Source organism: Phragmites australis, chromosome 4 (assembly GCF_958298935.1).
Source record: "Phragmites australis chromosome 4, lpPhrAust1.1, whole genome shotgun sequence".
NCBI classification, from domain to species: Eukaryota; Viridiplantae; Streptophyta; class Magnoliopsida; order Poales; family Poaceae; genus Phragmites; species Phragmites australis.
In genome coordinates this window covers 1,210,867-1,225,646 of record NC_084924.1, presented here as the reverse complement: position 1 = coordinate 1,225,646, position 14,780 = coordinate 1,210,867, and the positions used below count along the sequence as shown (strand labels likewise).

Genomic DNA, 14,780 nt, shown 5'->3' with positions numbered 1-14,780 from the left:
CATGTTCCTACATACCATCGTCGAGATTTTGGCCAAGAAAATCGTAGCGCAATCAGATCGTTTGCAAGAAAGCAAATAATTGACAACAATTGCGACAATTGTTAAAACAAAAATAATGCCTTGCAATAAAATAGCACCGAGTAATATCAACGTTCACCCCACATGTCATTTGCTAGATCATCACGCAAAGATCAGAATTTATCACCAATTTAATCTCTCTAAGTGTTAAGTACCCAAATCTACCAACTATTAGTTCCTCCTAAACAGTCATATCGCAGACCTCATTTCAACAAAATAGGTCATCTTTCCATTGTCCCCGAGACAAGAAAGAGGGGAAGAAGTCCAGTACCTGTTGCAGCGGCGTGGCGCCCTCGAAGAGTAGTGTGTCGAGGCGGTCAACGATAGCGGTGGACTTGCTCCATACTCAGCTGACCCCGTAGCGGCAAGTGTACACCCCATTGAGCGCGTCGGGGATCCACATCCAGCCACGAGCACCTCGACGTGCTGTGCCTTAAGCTCCTTGCACCTCGCACCACTCCACCCTGCGCTGGTGATGGACGCGGAGGAGGCCGTCGTCGCGTCCGCTTTGGCGCTGAGCTCCACGGCGATCTTGGCGTGGATGCGGGGGCACTCGGCGGCGGCGTCCGAGACGCTAAACACGGCGAGGAGGGAGGTGAACGGGGATCATTCACGTGCATGTTCCTGCATACCATCGTCTGAGTTTTTTTGCCAAGAGAATCATAGCACAATCAGATCATTTGCAAGAAAGCAAATAATTGACAACAATTGAAACAACTGCTAAAACAACAATAATGCCTGCTTTAGCGCAATCAGATCATACATTCCCACGACAACGCAAGGGTTACAAGAATCAACGAATAGATACAGTAATCGATTTGTACAACTTGCTGCCCTGGGCTAAACCTAAGCTAGTCTGTGCATCAAAAGGTGCATCGTGTATCTAGAGATCCGAGAGCAGCTCCTCCACGTAGGAAGGATCAAACCGCTCAGGGGGCGCCGAGAATAGCTGCTCTACGCAGGCACGATCCATCGGCGGACATGCCAGACCGCACAACATCACGTCGTCGTCAGTGAGTGGACTTTGCAAGGCGCTGCACTCGCCGGGCGTGGAAGAAGCGAGCAGCTCCTCAACGATTACCCCAGCATCCATGAACTCGATCTTGTCGTCGTTCGCAGGTGGACACGACAAGCCGCACAACATCACGTCGTCGTCGTCGTCATCAGTGATTAGATTTTGCAAGCCGCTGCACGCGCCGGACGCCGAAGAACCCATCAACTCGTCAAGGCTGAACTCAATCATGTCCTCTTCTGGGGGACCATGTTGTGACGTCTGGGCGCATGTAACGGCGGCATCCTCCGGCTGAGCAGCGCTTGGCAGCACGGCGCCCGGCTGGTCGTCTCCCAGCAGATATCGCTCGTAGCTGAAATCGTGGGGGAGTTGGATGACCACCTCGTCGTCGTCGGTCTCCATGAACTGTTGCAACCACGGCAGTCCGCTCAGGTCGCCCGCGCTTGGTGCGAGCTGCGCCTCACCTCCCGATACGTGCTCTGTCTCCTGGAACGCCGACGCCGAAGGCTCACCGCCTCCCGACATGTGCTGTGTCTCTTGGTACGCCGGCGCCGCGAGCTCGCCTCTAGACATGGGTTCTGACTCTTGGTACGCTGGCGCCGCACGATCGTCTGACATGTCGCGTTCCAGGCTATCCGCGAATAGCATGCAGTCGTCGTCGTCGTCTCCGTGCGTTCGCTGTCGCGGCCAGAAGCTGGGTGTGCGTGGAGCCTCGAGGTGTTCGACGACATCTGCCTTCCTCTTGCAGCCCGACGACGCCGATGTGCGGGGAAACGGTACGTCCGAGCCAGGCCCCCGAGGCGATTTGTACACCTTGCATAGGACGATGTTGCAGCCGCCGTCTTCTTCTAAGATGCCATACTCGACCATCAGCCAGCCCGGCTTGACGAACCCCGACGCCGTCCTCTCGTGGTACGAGAAGTTCTCTACGTACCCGCCGGCGGCGCTTCCTTCCATCGTCTTCTTTTTTCCCTCGGAGTGCCAGGTTCCTAGCTTGCCGTTGGCGCCGACGGTTCTTGACCGCTTCCGGGACCCGCCGCGGCGCCCGGACGTGTTCTTGCCACCGACGTAGTGCACGGGGCTGAAGAAGTACCAGATTCGGCCGTCTCCGTCGCCGGTGCCAAGCGCGGGGGCGCGGTTGCGCACGAGCTCGTAGGGGTGGTCGGTGTAGACGTCGACGTCGTGCATGAAGCTGGAGGCGTCGTGGGGCTCGCCGGCGATCTTGGAGCGGAGGTAGCGGCTGATGAGGCTTTCAGCGGAAGGGGAGAAGAGGTAGTCCATCTTGATCGATGGAGTTGTCGACTCGACGAGTCGAGTGAGTCGATCGACTGGATCGAAATCTTTGGAAAACTAGATGATCGTTATGGAAGGAGACGACACTGCGCTGCCCTGCCTCCCCTTTTATATCCACGGACGAACTGGCGGACTGCATGCGGATTGCTCTTAAGCGCGGCAGCAGCAACTTCGGATTGTAACAAACCGTTAAGTTGCTCTCCCAGTCAAGAGCAGCAGTGCGCAGGCGACAGCCGAGCGGAGGGAGGCCAACAAAATGTCGGATTCTCGATGCACGTGGCGGAGACCGCGCCCGTGGTGTTGTTGCTTCCCGGAGCTGTGGCGCCACAAAGATGCGCGCCCTCGCCGGTCGCCGCTGAGCCTCGCCCGCCCTCCGCGGCTATGAGGTGGCAAGTCAGTCTGACTGATGGAGACAGAAGCGACGTCGGAGTCGGACTGTAACCAACCGATCTGCCCTGCCGTGCGAAAAGAAAAAATAGGCGAGACTCTCCGGCCGGATCGAACGAGCACCACCGCAAAACGCAAGACTCGGGAGCTCGCCAGGGCTCGCCGGCGAGGGATAAGGACGAGAGCTTGGGTGTCCCCTGCTTAATCTCGACCGTACGATACTGTCGAGTTTACCCGAAGCTTAACTAAAATAACAGAAACGGTAAGAACGTTTAACTGTGTCTAATCCGACCTGGCAAAAGCGCTGAGAGGAAGAAGCTATGGGAGCCGTCGATCACAGGCGAATCGGTCCATAACACTCTGAGCCGTCGGATCAGCTTAAGCCATGACGATTCCCCTTGAAATTGCGCTTGCCCTCAAGCGCGAGAGCCTTCAGTTCCAAGCTATATTATCATGGACGTTGTCCTTTAGCTCAATCCGATAGGTATATTTCTTCATTGATAGACACGATTATAGACGAGCAACTCATGAGGCTACAATGTGAAGTTTGATTCTGCATTTTCTTATTTAAATCGAATGCTTTTGTTAATCTTTCAGGAACCGCCAAGGATGACATATGGAAGTAAATAATCAGTGGTGGATTAGGACCCTACAATAATCAGTGGTCGATTTTGCTTTAAAAACTAGACTCCATGTAGGTTGCTCTCTCTGTGACGGTCGCGGCTTAATGCGGTCCATCACAAAAATGACGTGCCTGCATTTCATTGTCCCATTTGGGGGCAACTAAATTTTTCATAGCATGCACATTTATAATAAGCTTTATTTATGTATTTTCCTTCCAAGCGTTTGTATAATAAGCTTTTATTTATGCACATTTGAAGTTAAAACATCTTGTCAAGCCTAAGCTAGGCTATATTCTCTTTTGCGGATGGCTAAACAACCATGCTAATGTGATAATGTCGTTTTCTTTTCGAAAGAAACCACGCTAATGTCTAAAATGTCACTTATTTGCAACTTAGAAAGAATATACTTTATTTGAACTTTTGAATGAATTCAACACTGGAAAGCTAATTTGCGTACAAAATACGAAGGTATTTTTCCTATTGCATATTACTGCTCACACTGGTGCCCCGCTCGTGTTTTCTCCTGGGTATGGTAGTGTCCGGCCTCTTCATGCGTTGATGCACACTGAATCCTGCAATTGTATCTAGGGTCGTGGGTTGGTAACACTTAAAAAAAAACTAATCAGTTCATTTCATGAGTGTGACCTCAGTAGCCAGCTTATTATGGGTTCCTGTTTCTCATCGTATGGAGGCACCAGAATGCTCATAGGTGGGACATTACCCAAGAACCAAGCATTAAAGATACCAGCAAATCATTCCCAGAAGCAACAACATTCACAACAAACTTCCTCCAGTGATTTGAACAGCAAAAATACCAGCTACCATTGCACTTGCAAGTTGCCCCATAAAACTGCGGCAACAAAGGGTTCGTTTTCACGTGTGTTCTGGATCAGATAAAACCTTCGACAGAAACTACATTGAAGACATAGTATTCCTCTTAAACCACTCTTCCATGGACGTCGGACAGTAACTATCAAACAACTGGATAATCATTTCACTTCTTTTGTTTGCCCCCCACTTTCAGCTGCTGGAGTCCCAGCAAAAGGTCATTGGAATCAAGGTACACCCTGTTGTTTGAGGTAGCCATGGTGTGAGAGATCTCCCTTGCAGCTTCAATCTGTCTGAGAGCGAGGAAAGCAGGGTTGTTGGCAATGGCTTGACCAATAAGCTCTGCACTCTTAGCTTCACCCTGTTCAAATGTAGGTCCAAAACAGATAGCGATTCAGATTCAAGCATGACTCAACAAATACAAAGATCATATATAAAAATACAAAGACACATCAAAGAACACTGCCAATATCCCTCTAGTAAGAAACTGAAACTACGAACAGATAAAATTACGAGGGAAGTAGGTGAAAGTCATCCAAAATCTACTTTATTTTTCTATTGCTTATACATTTCCCATTTGCACAAGTCAGACCAACACATGCTTTATTGCTTTTATACAAGAAAGGAAAGCTAACCTGTGCCCTGATAATTGCACTTTTCTTGTCTTGCTCAGCCTTCTCAACAATGAACTTGGCACGCTCCGCTTCTTGTGCAGCAACCTGTTTGGCTTCAATGGCATGAGTAAACTCTTTTCCAAAGCTGAGGCTTGTGATGGACACATCATCCAGAGCAATATTGAAGTTATTGGCCCTCTCAGTCAGAACCTTCCTAATCTCCCTGCTTACAGCCTGCATTGGATGCATGAGTTGTTATCGTTATCATAATATCCTGCAATCCTAGTAAGATCAGCTATTATCTAGGGAGCATATCTAAACACATGAAATGATACCTCTCTCTGTGTGATCAGCTGGCTGGCATTGTATTGCGCAACCACAGCTTTGAGTGTTTCATGAATGATTGAAGGCAAAACTCTCTCGTTGAAGTTCTCCCCCAGGCTCCTGTAGATTTTAGGTAGTTGATCTGGCATGGGTCGTGTAAGAACACGAAGACCAATTCTCACCTGTCCAAGTTATTAACTGGTATCAAAATCAAATATAGAAAGGAATTGCAGTGCCAATATACTTTCCAGTGCATGTGCAAAACAAGAAACTTGCAACACAACTAACTCACATGGTCAGTATGGGTTTTTATTTCTTCCAAAATACAATTAAACATGAGCAAACCATCTTAAATGGTGACGACAATGATTGTGATGAACCAAAAGTTGGATTCACTGGCAATATTAAAGGATTAAGGGTTTTGAAAAGTTAAAAAACACTCACAAATTAGCATACGCTTTGTAAGTGGCTGTTTACTAAAATCAAAGACACCCTCAGAACAGATTAATGCACAATGGTATACAGGTCGAAATGAATCATTCAGTTAGTAACAGTCTAAAGGCTATCAGGGTTGCTAGATCCACAACTAGCAAGGGGCGTGCTTAAGCTGAGATGAACAAAAACTTGTGGGCTGGGTGCCGGTAGAACTCGAGGAGGATCCTCGCCTTAGAGGTTTGGTCAGATAGGAAGGCAGAGTAACAAGTTGATTTTGAGTACCATACCTCCTTTCCGGTTCACAGACAGATCAAGGGTCACGATTGGACATGGAAGGATTGAAATAACAAGAGGTAATGTGAATTAGCTAAGACCTCTTCTCGGTGTGGTGGAGCGATATACGCAAAATAGATGCTAAGCCTGCAATGTTGAGTTCCTTCATTGCAGGTCCCTGCTGTAAGTTGCAACAGAACCAGGGTTTGAAGTGACAGTGCCAAATTAGCTATTCAAACCACCCACATGTCACGAAACGCCAATCAGTTCAGAACCAGAGAAGCTGCCTACAAGCCGCAGCCACATCATCTCAACTATTCCGACCAGAAGCAGATCCCTTGTCCCGAAAACAAGTAATAGTTAGGTACGCACATTGAGCAGTATATTCACTACAAATATAGTGATAGGCATGCGAATCGAGAAGGAAATACACACATTCGTAGCAAAATTAGTAAACTACAACAGCTCCCAGACACAAGGATCGGAGGAACGGCACGTTACCATCTGGAGGTCCCGGCTTCCGGAGGTGCTCTCGACGAGGTTGGGGCGGGCGCGGACGTCGTAGATAATGGGCCTCTCGAACCACGGGATGATCAGGTGAGTCCCTTCGGGGTACACCTGCGAGGAAATGCAAGCCAAATCCAAGCCGAATCAGCCATATTCGCACATCGCACCACTTCACGGCCGTGATCGAGGTGGCTCACCTTGTCCTTGATGCCCTCGAGGCGGTTGAAGACGATGGCGCGGTGGCCTCCCTCGACGTTGTAGAAGCTGTTGAGGCCGGCGTACGCCAGCGTGCCGCCCACCAGCACCAACTTGGCAAGGGCGCCCGCGCCCTTCGGCGGAGCGCTCGGCATCTTGGCCCCCTTGAAGCTCATCTCGCCGGAGCGCGTGCCGGCGGCGGAGAATGGGGTTTAGCTAGGGTTCTGAGTGGTGGAAGTGGACGACGAAAGGGAAGGGAGGGGTTATGGGAGGTTGGCTGGGAGATCACAGCCGCTGGATTTTCGATCGGACGGAGGAGAGGGTGCCGGGACCGGGTTCTTTCCTGCGCTGCAAGAAAGGACTCGGCAGGTTTGTCTTGCGGTGCAAGATGATTCATCCGTGAGATCGGATGGCTGAAAATTATCCTGGCTTTCTTGCGTGCAAAGTTGATTTAATTTCTCGCGAGAAAAAATAATTCTTATTTCTTTCTCGGAGAGGCCGTGAGAAATTTATCTCATTATTCATAATATATATCCACTCCCAAATTTTTCTAAAGCAAATCTGAGATAATTTTGAACTGTGACAATGCATTGCATATCGGGAAGCACTGCATTTGCCCGTAATTTAGTTAAATAAATAAAGTAGTTAACATCCTCTTTCCTGAATGATTGCATCATCCAACACTCTCATAGTAGACTAATATCTCTCTCATGATTCAACTACTTTACTGCACAGTGCACACAAGCTTCACATGACGAAATCTTGAAGTCAGTTCCCAAAAAAAAAAAAAAAAAAAAGACAGAAGCTTCACAAGCATCACACAACGCTGAAACCGAAATCTCCAACCTCAAACCAACTGCACACCACACACAAGCTTCTTCAACCTAACATCCTGGAACAGTTCTAGTGTCTGTCAACGATCTCATCCACACAAAGCTCTGAAGCAAGAAAGGTAGAAAGGGGGAGCAGGGAAGGAAGGAAAGGAGAAGCTACAGCTTTACAAGCTTCCCTCAGGGAACAAACAAGTGGGAAAAAGGGCTAAAAGACCAGCGAAAACTAGGTCCGCAGCGCCATGAACAAACTCTGCCTTCTCGCGTGCTCTGGGACAAGGCGTTCGACGACTTCTGGAGGAACGCCTTTTAGCTCTGTCAAGATTGCAAACAGTTGATCAGTTTAGCTGAGGATAAGTTTTCAAGCAGCTAGATTAACTTCTGAAGGAGGTTCACTGAAGGGAACAGAAGATTAACTACTGACAGACAAAACAGCACTGCTATTTCAGTACAATTATGCTACCTTGAGATCTGAAGTTGAAGAGAGGAGGCAGAGGTCGCCCATTAGGTAGACGAGTGTTTGGGTCTCTCAGCTCATCAAAGAAAGGGTGCATACAGGCTTCCAACTGAAGAATTGCTCCTCGGTTAGAAGAATGAAAACTCACAAAGTATCATGTCAGACAGTTAGTGAAAACAACATAAAAGTTCATGGCGCTTACAGCAGTGCACCGTAGATTTGGTGAGTACTGTAGAAACCTGCTAACAAGGTCCACTGCTTCAGGTGGAAGCCTTTTTTGAAAAACCTGGATAGAAAAGAACTTTGAGATAACATAGGAATCATGAGAGATAACATACACATGATGCGGGCAAGCTCGCATGCCTGACTTCAATAGTAATGGTAAGTGTCAAACTGACAATACTACAAGAATTTAAACATAGCTTTTCTTGCCAGTAATTTTCACAATTTAAAAGTGCAACAATCTTATAATATACAAATCTGATATCTCTGTGTTCCAAAGGTATGTACCAAGCTGTATAAGTGTATATCATTTGTGCATTTTGCACTGACCATGCATCCATTTTGTATGACAGTTAATTCCAACATCTTTGTGATGGTATTGAGCTAAATAATCTTTGTGCAGATTACCTTGTGCCATGGATGAGCCTTAATTTGCGGGAACTTGAACTCTGTGTAGTTTGGGTTCATGCATTTGATCTCTTCCCTTGTTGGAGTACCCAAAACCTGCAAGTTGCTAAGCCTCAATATGCCATGGTCCAGAAAAAGGTAGCAGAACAGTAGTTACAGATGCCATAAAAAAATCACCTTGATGATCTCAACCAGTTGGTCGACTCCACTTTCTCCAGGAAATAGAGGCTACATGTATGAATGCCATCAGAAGAAGCAAAAGGAAAAGAACCAGAGGGAGGGAGGGAGACTTTGAATGTCCAAAACCTGTCCTAGAAGCAACTCTGCCATAACACAGCCTGTTGACCACAAATCAATAGCAGTAGTATATTCTGTTGCGCCAAATATGAGCTCTGGTGCCCGGTAATATCTTGAGCATATGTAGGAGATGTTTGGCTCTCCTTTGACCTGCATATTTGCAAAACATGACATCCAGACTTTAAAAAAAAAAAAAAATCCATGTCTAGGTAGGTGACCTTCATTTAATGTGGAACTGTGCATTTCTTTATTCTTTTCAAGAAATTTAGTCTCTCTTCATATATAACATTCTTGTGCATTTAACTGTAGCCAAAATTAGAAGATAGCTCACCAAGACTTTAGCACTTCCGAAATCGCAAATTTTGAGCTGGTGAGTATGTGGGTTAACCTATAGAGGAAAGATTAGTAAAATGTATTAGTAATCATAAATACATCATCGGAAATATGCTATTCCTGAGGTAGAAAAAAAGGTGAACTAGTAAAACAATAGCTATCTCAACATTTGGAGGAGGCAAAGCAAATAGAGCCCAGAGCCCCTTAGTATTGCAGAAAAAGAATACCATCATGGGAAGCTCATTTTTTTTATACTCCATGGTAGTCAATGTATGATAATTTGTATTTCAAAATTTAATAACACAAGTGCCAACAATTTCTCCTGCTTCCTCAAATAATCTCTAATCTATGTGGTCATGGGCTCATGGGTTAATGAGATAGCTAGTTGCAGTGATCTTTCATGCTGTCCTTTCTGAGGCTGTATGCTCAAATATATTTCAAGCATAGGCATTAGTAGTGCGGACTGATGCAATTCATATCTGAGAAACTGGGAGCATGGGTTTTGTCCAGTCTTGCTATAAAAGAACAAGAGATGATACCATTGACAAGAAAAACAGCATATACAGTAGCACACGATATGATATCCCGCATCCTATGCGCCAAACAATGCACATGGGATAGCTCATATATAGGAAACTAAATAATGCACAAGTGGACTGATGTTTTCAATTTCAAACTGCTAGGGCCAAAGATGTGGGGTGGAACTAACCAATAAACATGACATCGGGCTACATATGAACAACAAACTCAGTCCCACTTGTACAGTTGTACAAACCAAATGTTTTTTTTATGGTGTGATGGTGTTACCATGTTGTGCCAATAACACAACATCCCACACATGTGGAGGATACATGCAACACAACATATTTATCATACAAAAGAAAGAGGTTGAAATCTCACAAGAACATTCTGCGGTTTGATATCACGGTGGCAGATGCCAATGCAGTTATGTATATAAGCAAGTGCTCGGCATATCTGCAAAGTAAAGAGATTTAGGACAAAGATTATATTACTTAATGCATGGTAGAAATGTGCGCATATATGATACTAAAAGGTAACTGAAGGCAGCTGGAAATTGTTTGACTTCATAAAGAGCAAAAAAATTTATACCAAATCATATTAGCAAACATTCTCACTGACGTCAAAGACAAAATATAGCTGAATAAAATCAAGAGTAGAGCCACGTAAACAATTATGTTTGCACTAACTGTGAGTTATACAGTAATGACCTATGTTAGTCCATGAAGAGTGGATTCAAGCCACTCATCTGACTAAAACTTAGGGCTTAAATCTCATGTGGACATGCAGTGCAAACTCTGTATACTAGCAATCATTCAAAAGTGTCCCACTAAACATATAGGAAGTAAGTTGTCGAACATAAATCCAAAGACAGGATCACAGAATAACTGACAGGCTGGCTCCATTGGGTCTTAAAATGCCTCAATATTTATCTTAGATTCTTCATGGATACAATCAAAGTGAATCATTTATATAGAACTTCTGGAGAGGTTCCAGACTTCCAGTACAGTGCTCAACTGTTAAAGATAGACTTCAAGCAGACATGATGCAAACAGATGACTGCCAAGAAGATAAGAGACTAATGCCACCACACTGCTAGCTCTACAAGACAACATGTAGATAAAAGTAATTGCATATATAATTTTGGAGAACAAAAATGCTCTATTTCCTCTGTTATTTTAAGTTTCAATTAAGATGAATGAACATGTTAAATTAATGCCCTACAGAATAAAATTCATATCCATAATATGTAAGGTTGAGTGTGGAACATGTGGCATGCATGCCTTATGACCACCAGACAACTCTACTGAACGAAAGTACCCCACATTTTCCAGAGCTTATCCCTTTGTCTTCTTTAAAATCGCAAAATAACAATATAGTGTGGAAGGGCCTCGAATATGTTTTGTTCATACTATTTATAAAATACTTTGGTATGGGATTAGACAGAGGGCACAAAAGTTCTTCTTTTTATTTCTAAAGAAATTGCTTTAGTTAGACGATGAATGATAAAACGGAGGGCAACATTCTAAAGCAATAACAGCATTTAACAACATTCATAATTAGTAAAAAAACCAAGTAGTCAGGGCAGACCTGATAGGTGTACAGTTTGACATAAATGAGGGGCATCCGTTGATTCATTCGGTTGTACTGTCTTGCAATCCTGTTTACTGTTTCTGGAACAAACTCGAGAACAAGATTGAGATAAAGCTTGTCCCTTTCAGTTGTTGAAAAGAAGTAATGCTTAAGACCGATGATGTTTGGATGGTCAAGCATATGCATAATTTGCAGCTCCCTGTTCTTATAACGCTTATCTTGGAGAACCTTTTTTATGGCAACAATTTCTCCTGTTTCTCGGCATTTGGCCTGAAGAGTTGACAAGGAAAAAGTTATATGCTTTTCACTATCAATTAGGCATAAAACAGTTCAGAAAATGGAAAAGTAAGAAGTTTACCTGATAAACAACCCCAAATGAACCAGTTCCAACCACATGTTCAGCAATGTATGTGACTGACTGTATCACAAAACATACCATTATTTGTTGGATAGTTGTTTCACAACCAAACATGTGTGTGTGTGTGTGTGTGTGTGTGTGTGTGTGTGTGTGCCATTATTTGTTGGATAGTTGTTTCACAACCAAACATGTGTGTGTGTGTGTGTGTGTGTGTGTGTGTGTGTGTGTGTGTGTGTGTGTGTGTGTGAAGGATTAAAATCACCCTTACCTGTTTAGGCAGGCCCTTGCGCCCACGAATTGTAGTAGCTATTATGTGACCAGCTTCAGAACTAGAACTATCAATCACATCTGAGCCTGACCCCATGTCCTGCAAATAAACTAAGTCTCTTCATATAAGAAAACGAAGTGAAGAATTGATCCACGAGTTTCTTTAGGTTCTCTGGAATAGGTATGACAGGATAAGTGATAAGATCATGAAGCAATAACACAAAAACATGCCTTTCTAGGATAGAGATCACATTGCCAATATGCAGTATATCTTTTATGCAGTATAGGAGATCGCATCTTTATGTATGCTCCAATATGCAATGCTACATTAAAGAACCACACAGGAGGGACGAGGCTGGCTTTGTACATGTATTCTGATTGAATGTGGTGATTAAGTGATTGCTCATTCTGACTAAAACATTAACATTAGTTCAGCGACAAGCCAATCAAACAGTAGTAGAAACCTACCCTTTCATCATCTGCATCGGGCTTGGCATCCCTCAGTTGCATTTCCAGCATCTCCCTTCCCAGAAACTCGACCGAGCTGGCCTGCCCCTTGAAGCCATTCCCTGGCCTCGAGGAGTTCCCAACACCACCATGCCTTTGTCCAGAATACGCCATTCCCCAGCCGAGTGGTAAGGCTCAGTCGAGATCACCAAGGTCAAGATGAGCAAGCACTCCAGTGTGCAGTTTCATCGCTTGTGGAAGATCAGCCTTCCATTGCCAATGCCAGTTCCTCCACCATTAATTCAACAATAATAGCTGCACAGTACGATTTGTTTATGTTAGGGTAAATTTCATGTAAGTGCAGAAATACAGAAAAAGAACAGATGGAAAAAAAGCCACAAAAATCTTCTCCTGGTGATTGAAGCGATGCAGAGAGTACTCCGCAAGCACTGCTAATTCTTCAGCTACAGTTCACTACTCCCAAAAAGCAACCGAGCTTCCAGTCACACAGAGATCAAGAAGAACCCTTGCGTAAAAAAACAACTGCAACTTTCTCCAAATCGTGACAGATCACACTCAAAACTGGACTAAAGATCCTCCGAGATAAACCGGTCGATCCATCCCAAATCCAATACCTCGATAATTGGGTCAAAACCGCGCAAACCGGACCCGAAGAAGAAATCAGAAGAACCATTTTTTTCCGGGTGGGAATGGGATCAAAGAAACCAGAGCCAGTACCTCAAACTGAAACCACGCCGAGATCGAAGACGATTTCTTGGAGCAGATCAAAACACAGGCCCTTCACAGTCTCACGGTTCTTGCAGTCGCTCCAGCACTCGTTTTGGGGTTCTTGAGCTGGGCAGTGGCCAGTGGGGGAGGAGATGGTTAGGACTCTGGAGCAACTGAGCAAGTTGGTGGTGGGAGTGAGTGAGGTAGTGGAGGGCAGCTGCTAGCTCCTGGTCCTTGCAAACTTTTCCGTTTCCGGTAAAAAGAATTGGCGCGGCATGGAAGGACCAGGGAAATTTATTGGGGAGAGTATGGAAGCTGCAGGGGAGGGAGGGGGTGGGGTTGGAAGACAAGAAGATGCCAACAAATATTGGGTGTGAGCTGTGAAGGTGGAGTGAGGTGACACCTCTGATTCGAGGCTGCGATGCTTGCTGCAGTCAATTTGCAGTGAAAATACTTGGATTGATGGATTTGATTGACTTGGAAGTGACTTGTGATGTGCAGGTATATTTTTTAGAAGCAATTTGTGCTTTTCTTTTTTTAGGTGAACATGTGCTTAACTGATAAAAATAATGCACTATTTGTCTGTTCTTTTCCAGTGCTGGAAATTTATGTCAAATTTGCAACTACAGATTGACTTTTGGATGGAACTTTAAACATCTTTCTTGAAGAAAGCATATAAAGTGGAAAAGGGACTTTTCTGATGAATATACAACGATAATCTGGTTTTGCTATATTAAAAAAAGTAATATTTTAGTTCTTTGAACAAGTGCTGCTCTAACCAACAGATTGCACAACTGGTATTTGTTGTTGAATGACTATCAGCTAACTGCGACTTCAGTTGTACAATGCATCTATTCTTCCAACACAAATAAACACATGGTTCGCCGTACCAGTAAAAATATGGAAAAGCCTGCATGTGCCACAGAGCTTTCGGTAGAACAATACAACAAGCATGGTTTCTTCAGGCGACCTCTTTGTCAGAAAGCAGCATCTCTTAACAACGTGGGGTAATACGAACTTCATGTATATCTGAATCATTACTGTACAATATCATCCAAGAGTTTTTTCCAGCCTCATTTCTGACTATTAAGCACTTCAGTATTGCACCGTGGTTCTTTTGTAAACGACAATGTGTTACATAGGTACTGAGCCGATGTTGTAAACTTCCCGTTCATGGCTCATCCGTATGCTCTTTTCATGGCCTCAACAGCCATGGAAAAAACTTGGCTATCTTATTCTGTATGTATGCATATCTACTTATCTGCCTGCTTGGAACCAGAGACTTGGTGTAGTTTGGGAAGCAAGATAGACAAAAACGGAGGCAGTCACATGCCTTTGCCCAAATGAATAACAACAAGAAACAAGTGGTGGTAACAAAAAGGGAGCACTCAAAAGGTCTACAAGGATAGCTGTTCTGTTCATCCTCATCATGCTACTGTCATCCGTTGACCAGGTCAAATGAGTCTCACATCTACAATTCAGATTGCATACGCTACTGTAAAGCGGCCATGTGAGCTGCGCTGTGAGAAGTAGAAACATCATCATCATTATTCTAAGGGGGTTGCAGGCTTGCAGCTGGACTCTGCATCGTGATGCCTGTGAAAAGCTCCAGCACAAAGTATTTGATGTAGTTTCAGTAGCAAAAAAAAAAAAAAAATGTATAATGCAATGGTACTATGAACACAAAGTCGATGTTTACCAGGACACATATCTGCGGTTTAAATTCCAACGGCGTCAAGCTCTGAATGTTG

General features: G+C 44.7%; 2 protein-coding genes across 2 annotated transcripts; both read right to left on the bottom strand.

The window, feature by feature from the left end:
* Positions 1-4,128: 4,128 nt before the first annotated feature.
* LOC133915039 (prohibitin-6, mitochondrial-like) lies at positions 4,129-6,819 on the bottom strand. Its single transcript, XM_062358040.1, has 5 exons — positions 6,572-6,819; positions 6,369-6,485; positions 5,171-5,341; positions 4,857-5,069; positions 4,129-4,582 (listed from the first exon to the last, which is right to left on the bottom strand). The coding sequence occupies exons 1-5, from the start codon at positions 6,743-6,745 to the stop codon at positions 4,388-4,390; spliced, it is 870 nt and encodes a 289-aa protein (XP_062214024.1). The 5' UTR covers positions 6,746-6,819; the 3' UTR covers positions 4,129-4,387.
* A 705-nt stretch (positions 6,820-7,524) lies between these two features.
* Positions 7,525-13,377, bottom strand: LOC133915037 (shaggy-related protein kinase kappa-like). The gene is made up of 13 exons (XM_062358036.1): positions 13,039-13,377; positions 12,322-12,615; positions 11,855-11,953; positions 11,587-11,646; positions 11,226-11,498; positions 10,017-10,091; positions 9,115-9,171; positions 8,793-8,933; positions 8,664-8,714; positions 8,487-8,582; positions 8,059-8,142; positions 7,863-7,965; positions 7,525-7,714 (listed from the first exon to the last, which is right to left on the bottom strand). The coding sequence occupies exons 2-13, from the start codon at positions 12,472-12,474 to the stop codon at positions 7,626-7,628; spliced, it is 1,281 nt and encodes a 426-aa protein (XP_062214020.1). The 5' UTR covers positions 12,475-12,615; positions 13,039-13,377; the 3' UTR covers positions 7,525-7,625.
* Between the last annotated feature and the right edge of the window lie 1,403 nt (positions 13,378-14,780).